Source organism: Leptonotus elevatus, chromosome 6, assembly GCF_054856555.1.
Source record: "Leptonotus elevatus isolate MCC_2025b chromosome 6, RoL_Lele_1.0, whole genome shotgun sequence".
NCBI lineage: Eukaryota > Metazoa > Chordata > Actinopteri > Syngnathiformes > Syngnathidae > Leptonotus > Leptonotus elevatus.
The window spans coordinates 25,282,884-25,290,741 of record NC_141244.1 but is presented as its reverse complement, the minus strand read 5'-3'; the positions used below and the strand labels follow the sequence as shown (position 1 = coordinate 25,290,741).

General features: G+C 43.5%; 1 protein-coding gene across 3 annotated transcripts in view; it reads right to left on the bottom strand.

Annotated features, from left to right (window-relative positions):
• Window positions 1-44: 44 nt before the first annotated feature.
• The window catches only part of cicb (capicua transcriptional repressor b), a 39,329-nt gene continuing 31,515 nt past the window's right edge, over window positions 45-7,858 (bottom strand). Inside the window, exons 12-21 of one of the 3 annotated variants that reach the window (XM_086079102.1) lie at window positions 7,318-7,457; window positions 7,048-7,211; window positions 6,105-6,322; window positions 4,492-4,929; window positions 3,532-3,818; window positions 3,042-3,199; window positions 2,801-2,961; window positions 2,098-2,232; window positions 1,804-1,938; window positions 45-1,443 (exon numbers count right to left, since the gene is read on the bottom strand). In XM_086079102.1, the coding sequence (XP_085935228.1) occupies window positions 1,184-1,443; window positions 1,804-1,938; window positions 2,098-2,232; window positions 2,801-2,961; window positions 3,042-3,199; window positions 3,532-3,818; window positions 4,492-4,929; window positions 6,105-6,322; window positions 7,048-7,211; window positions 7,318-7,457 (2,096 nt within the window). In that variant the 3' untranslated portion in view covers window positions 45-1,183. The remainder of the gene's footprint in view (window positions 1,444-1,803; window positions 1,939-2,097; window positions 2,233-2,800; window positions 2,962-3,041; window positions 3,200-3,531; window positions 3,819-4,491; window positions 4,930-6,104; window positions 6,323-7,047; window positions 7,212-7,317; window positions 7,458-7,858) is intronic. The other 2 variants (XM_086079104.1, XM_086079103.1) reach the window with 2 other exon arrangements.

The window sequence follows — 7,858 nt, the reverse complement described above, 5'->3', positions numbered from 1 at the left end:
TAAACTAAAGTTTGCTTCCTGTAGAATTAATTCACCAATTTCACTTGTTTTAATTGAACTGACCACCTAACTTTATTGGCATACTGAAAGTTACAGATACAAACTTAGATTATTCATATAAATTTGTCTCTTGGATACTGGAACAGCCAAACATGAACACAAAAACATTAAAAGCCATATAATTTCATTTTTTTTCTTCCCATATGTCTTTGCTTGTCAAAGTCCAGTTTTTGTTCCGCGATATAAAGTCCATGTATGTAGTCTTACAGTATTTACCCAACAAGTTTTGCACGAAGATCAAGTGTTCTGTCCCAACACTTCTATTTTGATAGTGACCGTTTAGAGGGAGGAAAGGCATAATGTGACAAAAGTAGGAAGAGGGAAAGAGGAAGTATATTGTTGAGGTGGGTCTAAAAACGTTAAGAGGAAGTAGATTGTTGAGGTGGGTCTAAAAACGTTTTTTTAAAAAAAACTTGTTTGTTAAAGGGAAGACAAAGCACTGAGGAAGGGTACAGTATATGCCCCCAAAAATTCCAACTGAAGGGCAAGGAACATTTTTAAGGAATAATAAAAAGTCACATGTGGAGCCAATATCACAATGATGTTAAAATTAAAAACACTTATTAAAAAATCAAACCAAAAATGGCCACCATGGACCAACTTCCTTTCTTCATGCGTAACCAATCAGAGGCACGGGAATGCTTGCTTCCCTCAGACGACGCAAGGTACAGCGGGAATGATGGCACAGCCAGGAGTCCACTTTGTATCAACTCTGCAGTTGTTTTTTTAAAAGAGCTCTCCGGAAGTGGTCAAACAGTCGGCTGGCAAAACAACCAAGGGCGGCGGTGGTTCCGGGTTCAGGGATGGAAAACTTGAGGGTCCCAGCCCCCCAGAATGTCAGCAGAAACTTAGTGGAAGTGATTCCACATTCAGGGGAAAAAAAACAATAGGATGACTTTCCCTCTTTACATTATTTAAATCAAAATAAAATGTCGTATCCTCTTTTTAACGCCAATGAACACATTTTGGTCTTTCTGGTTCCGGGGAGTCCAACTATCCGGAATCTCAATACAGAAGGCGTGGTTTGCCCAACTTTTTTTTTTTTTTTTTTTGGGTACTCTTGTTCTAAACAGACTAGGTTTCCAGAGATGGGAATACAAGTCCACATTGTGGCAAAAAGTCCTCATCTGGAAGAGTCCTGCGAGTCTCCGGGATCCTCCTCGGCCCCAGGTTCCGCGTCCTCGTCCTCTCTCCCGGGCCCGTCCCCCGACTGGGCGCCAGAGGGTCCGGGCAACGAGTCAGCGGGGACGGCGAGACAGGCGGCGTCGGCCGGGGTGGCCGTCTGCATGATCTTCTGCCGGACCTCCCTGATCTTCAGCTGCAGACACACTTTGGTGGGGAATATGTCCGAGTACCTGGTCTGGAAGGCGGCCGTGGCCTGAGCTGCAAGTGGAGTACAATGTCAACATCGGTCGCTGAGCGCACTCATTCTGAAAAAAAAAAGGCATTTACCTTGCTTTTGTAATCAAAAGAAAGTTAGCTTCTGCTGAAACTGTTGCTAACCAAAAGAGTAGCACATACTCTCTTTTTACTGCACACTCAGATAATTTAAAGCACTGAGTCGTGTTGTTCTATATTGCACAGTTTAAGTTTACCAACCCACTTCCTGTCTCTTTTTAATCAAGTATGAAATCATTATTATTGTCATCATCATCATGTTTCAAGTGCTCAAATATCGCAATCTATTTCGGAGACCACACTGCCACGCTAGTAGCGCGTTGTTGTAAGTTATGTTTTGTCAACCTGATGGAAAGAAGCCCTGCTGCTCTTGGAAGAGCTGCATGACCAGCGCCCTCCTCTGGTCCAGCGTCCGTCGCAGGGACGAGTATGGCACTTTTTCGAACTCCATTTCAGTCAGGATGTCCTCGTTGTCGGTGCCTACGGACCGCAAGGACAAAAAAAGATTTTGATTTGATTTGATTTTAAATTGTACGTTCTTCATAACAGGTTCCACAAAATAAAATGTGAATTTCTAGGCATGGGGTTACTGTACTGTTTGTAGGCTGGTGTGTGTGTGTGTGTGTGTGTGTGTTTTACCTGGCCGGTCAAAGGTGAAGATGTCACCTTCACACTTGGCGGCACTTTTGGGCGTGTTGGGCTCCGAGCTGCAGCTGGAACGCCGCCGACTCTTCCTCTTTGGAGACACTTGATCGTCAGTGGCTGAGTCCAAGTCTGAACCGCAAAACAAGGAGGAACGTGACTACTGGGTTCTCTATTACTAGTATACAGACAAACAACATAAACCACCATTGACATGCTAACGGTTAGCTGCAATATTTAAACACAATGTAAACAGATTAGATAACAATACTCACATGCATATCATATTCTTTATCCTCTACAAAAAATAACTAAGCATCTTACAGAAGTGATAGAAGTGCTATTCTTCTTTGCTGGTGTCTGCTGTACTGTATTGTACTGCCGCCTTGTGGCCAAAACGGGCACACCGGAAGTAGCAGTACAATGAATTGCATTGCAGCATTAAATCCAGATGTACAAAATGTTGAATAATATACATTATATTTATGTTAATTTATGTTATTATGTTGTTGTTTTTTATAAAGTAACAAATATTATAGAGTGCTATGTTATTATCATTAAAAAACATGCTTTTTAAAGGGGGTGGATGGAACGGATTAATGGCATTCTGAATTACAATCATAGCACTGGAACAAATTTAACTTACATCTCAAGGCACCTATAATAATCAATATAAAAATAATAATAGTAAAATGGGTACCTGTCGAGTTCTTCCTCTTGCGCCGATAGCTGCCCAGGATGGCGCGGGGCGACGTGGCGAGACTCTGCAGCGTGGGCGACGGCAGCACCTCCTCGGGCCGAAACTCGGGCAGCTCGGCGAAGCGCTCCTCGAAGTAGACCTCCGACAGCACCCTTCCCGACCAGCACACACAAAAAACACACACACGGTATATAGCGCGCTGTCACACTACCGATACGGTGTCGTATTAACCAGCACTCACTTGTCCACGGAGTCAAAGGTCTTCTTGAGTGGCGGGGGGCGGGCTTTGATCTTCTTTGGCGCCGGCCCGTCTTTGTCGGTGTGCGGCGGCGGCAGGGTGGGCTCGGTGGCAGACGGGGGAGGTAGAGGAGAGGAAGGGAGCGATTCCTTCCATCCAGCCTAAACCAAACACAACCAGGCAAGAGTTACAACGCTCAAGACTCATTTTACTATTCTTTCTATTTATCCATCTATCAATCTGGATGTAGCATTTCCCATAATGTACTAGCATTAACATTAAGCTAGCGGACTAAAGGCTAACATTTTAAATATGTGCAATAAGTGCAATTTGCATAGTTTTATGTTTAGTTTGTCAGTAAACATTTAACTGGGTGTGGCATTAAAGAGCTCGATGCCTCTTTTTTCAACAACTGTTCACTAACACCAAAGTATTTCCCATACGTCTCACTGTATGTCTCCTTTCTACAGAAGCCGAGCATTACGCAAATGACCTCTCTGGTGGTTTCTGCTGTGTTGTCACATGAAGGAGGCTCCTCGGCCGAATACGAAGCAGGAGACGCGGTGGTCGGTCCCGCCGGTTCCAGCTCAAAGGAGAAGTGGCTGTTGGACGAGGCGGCCGTGGCGGCGGCCTCTCTTTCCCTTTCCTTCTCGCGCTCCTTCTCCCGCTCCTTGCCGCGACCCCCTCCCTCGTAGTTGCCCACCGGGATGCTGGCCAGGGTCGCCTTCACTTTCTGCGGGGGCCTGGATGGAAGCTGGCTGAGTTTGATTGTGCTGGCTGCTAGAGAGAATTTATAAATGATAATTAAATGGTTGATGAAATAAATAAACAAAATACAGAAAAAAATATTTAGAGAAAATCAGATTTTTCAACAAGAACTATAATTTAATCAAATGTAAAACAAGAATCTTGAACAATATATTGTAATTTTAAAACTGATTCTGAATAAAATGTAAAATGTGATATAAAGTACACAGAATACATTTCAATAATATAAAATATATTTTAAATAATATAAATAAATAATAAAATTTAATAAAATATTTAACATCAAATAATTATCTAAATTCATTATTATACAATTTAAAAATTGCGATTTTTGAAAATTTTTTGTAAATGCCTAGACACTGACACCGAAAAAAACGGATGAGCTAATTCTCCCATGTTTTTTTTTTTTTAAAGTCAGCATGTAACAAGATCGGGAATATTTTTCTAAAGCATGCAACAATGCTAGCTAGTCCTTAATTTAAAAAAATATTATTTTTTTATTGTGCTGTTTTAAAAACAGATTCTGTAATTGACAGTCAAACAATCACAATCTGTATGTTTACCTCAGTAAAAGAGTTGAATCAGTACTTCTACTATTTAATTTTTTTCACAAGTATCTATACTTGAACGTAAATACAGTGTTCAGCTACTTCTCGCACGAGCGTCATGATGTGAACATTCATACCCGATATTTGAATTTGAAGAGGACTGCAGGGTCTTGCAGGAACAGTGGGTCCACCAGGAGGCGCTGCCGAGCTGCTACTTATGGCGCTCTGAGGATGGCGTTCCGGCTGCACGGGCACCTCCGTCAGCCTCTCAGCCTGCCTGTCGCCAGCTCTGTCAGCAGGCAAGTGGCGCTCTGGATGCGGTTGCGGGACCGTAATGGCGGCGGCGGGGGGCGCCGTGTGTTTGGCCATGATGTGGCTGGAAACGCTGGAGGGGCTGGAGATGGAGTAAACGGCCGCGCTAGGTGGTACGGCCGCTATGGAGACCATCCCGGTCGCCATGGTGACACTCTGCGAAGGAGGGTAGATGGCGGTGACGATCTGACCGCCTGAACCGCAGACGGGGGCGGAACTGGGGGGCTGTGGAGATGGCGCGGTGGCCAGGAGAGGCGGTTGACCTGGATGCGGGTGGACACGAGTGTTCAAAGAGTTAACCAACTAAACCAACACAACTTGAATTAAATGATTGTCAAAGTATGGTACATGGGCAGTAGTGTTAATTTCGTAAATGAAAACTAAACAAAAATAATTTTGTCAACACACATTTTTCACACAAACTAGACTAGACTACAACCCTCATTAATAAACAATAACTGGGACTAAATCAGTATGCGTTTTCGTCGACTAATGAAGACGAGATGAAAAAGTACTTCAGTTAATAAAAACTGGACTAACATCTATGGACATTTTTGCTCATGAACAAAAACAAGATGAAAATTATTTGATGAGTGCAACATGCAAAACAGTTGGGACAGACAGGAGGTAGATTCACGGTGAAAGGTTAAAAAAAAAACAAGGAACTTATAGTTATAACGCAACATTAATCCAATGCCTATAATGTTCCAACAATAATGTTAATCCGACCGCTAACTAATGCTGGCTAATTTACTAGCTCGTAGCATTGAGCCATAGTAGCGACTTGTTGATATACTGTAATAGCGTGTCAGATTGTTTTTCATCAAAAAGAAGAGAACATTTTATGTGAAATACTTTTAGATCTGAATGTTCAACATAATCTGATGACAAAAAATAAATAAATACAGGGGTTAAATGATTGTCCTGACTAAAACGTTGAGTTTTTTGTTGACTAAAACTAGACAAATAAAATTTGGCTAAAATACAAATTTTTTAGTCAACTAAGAATGGACTAAATAAAACGGGATGAAGTTGACTAACTATGATAAAAACTAACAAGCGGGATTGAAACTGGACTAAAACTGAGACTAAATTTAAAAATGGTGGATATAGTTTGTAAAAAAAAATCAATGCAGCATAGTTCAGCTACATTTGACTTTTTAGTAGGATACAATTGCATTTACTTATTGTCCCCTGCATACTTGATGTTCAGCATCCATGGATTTGCATATTCGTGGATCCCCCCCCCCCATATTTCTAAATATTAGGGGTTTCTTTCGAAAGTTTTTTCTCCTGGCTCACACTTATTGCTCTGTATTTTAATGATCTATAATCACAACAAAATCCTATAGCAATTAATGCACGATATAAATACAGTCCCCCAAGCGATGCAGTGAAGTACTACAAATGAAATGATGTAACTCTCTGCTGCACTGACCAGTGATCAGCGGTTGAACCAGCGTCTGACCAGGCGGCGGGATGGTCGTGAAGCCCAGGGTGGCCAGGGAAGGTGGCACGTAGGCGGAGCCGGGTAGAGGCTGCACATGTTGGGAGGAGCACGAAGATGAGGATGAAGACGAGGACGAGTAGGTCGCTGTCGTGGACACCACCGGCAGCGAGGATGGCACCCCAGGAGTGGATTGCACGTAGGTGATCCTGCAGAGAGTTGAGAGGACTGTTTTAGTGGAAAATGTTGAAGGGGTGACTGGGATTAACAATGTGACAGATACAGGAAGGAAGCATGGTCAGAGAACAAAAGGAGAAGTTGTGCAGAGGATGCGTGGCGTTGTACGTGTGGGTGTAAAGCTGAGAGGTATCGTGTGGGGGTGGACGGCCGAAGCAGCGCAGGGGCCACCAGCAGCATGACTAACGCATCCAGAATAGAGCTGCTCCGCCACAGCAGCACCCCTGCTGTACTTCTCCTTTTTCCAGCCCCCCCCCCCCCCCCCCCCCCCACACATGCAGAGATTCCAAACAATCCTGCTTCCTGCTCTGCACTATCATTTGGAAAGTAAACCACAGTTAACAAAGCACCTAACAAAGAAATCCCTTATCTGGCTAATTTATAACATTGACCAAAGAAAAAAAAAGTGAAACAATTTGACGGCCATTTTTTTGTGCTTGGTTGAACAAATTGCATGTCCAGTGTGAGAACAGGTCTTGATTTTGATTGCTTGCTATTGTTGATTGTAAATGTGCACACACTGTGCATGTGACTCATTTTGACATTCATCCCTTCAACAGAGAGAGCCTAAAGTCTGATCACATGGGCAAAAAATGCTGTGGTTTTTATTGCTTTCCCAGCATTCAGTAGACAAAACAAAATTTGGAAATGTCTCCAAATGGTATCCATTTGATATTTTTGTATGTCACGTTCATACCTGGTGGTTGGAGGCGGCAGCAGAACAGCCTGCGAGGGGGCCGCGGGCCCCGGAGCCACGATGGCAGCCGTGGCCATTGTCACAGGGAAGGGGCTGGCGGGGTGGATCGCACCTCCTTGAGACAGCTGAGACTGGACCACAGGCATGGGTGCGATCTGGATGATCTGGAGATAGAGGACATTAAAAATTGAAATCAAGAAAATTAAACGAGTGCTCCGCATTGTGAGAGATTTTATTTTCTTTTTTTAATGATCGTGCGAGGCTGCGAACCTTGCTTCCTGCCTGAGCGCCATTCTGGACAGGTAGAGGCGGGGTCACAATAGGAAACTGCTGGGCAGGTGCCGGCGAGGTGCGCACCGTCGCCATGGGGACGACCATTTTACCCTGGAGCACCGGGGACTGTGTTTGCACTGAGCAGAAGACAAACAAATATTTGTTGAATGGCTGCAATAAATAACTGACCATATGCGCATACCATCTTTCATAAAAAGTGGGGTACACGTGCCGATTTTTAAAATGTAAGAAACCCCACACAAGAGTCATCCAGTCTGCCAGAAATGACAAACAAGGCTGTTTTCTAAACGGCTAATCAATCTGTCAAAATTACAAGATCTGTGGCTTGACCCCGACTCAGGATTGACCACTCAAAGATGTGCAATCATTAATATTGAACAGGTTTGCATGTATGATTGTCGGAGCCCACACCATGAAACAATTACACAATTTTTAAGAGCGATCCACCACTCGGGCCTTTCCCAAGTTTGATTGCAATTGAGGGAATATGCTCAACTTCGGCTCAATTATCACAATC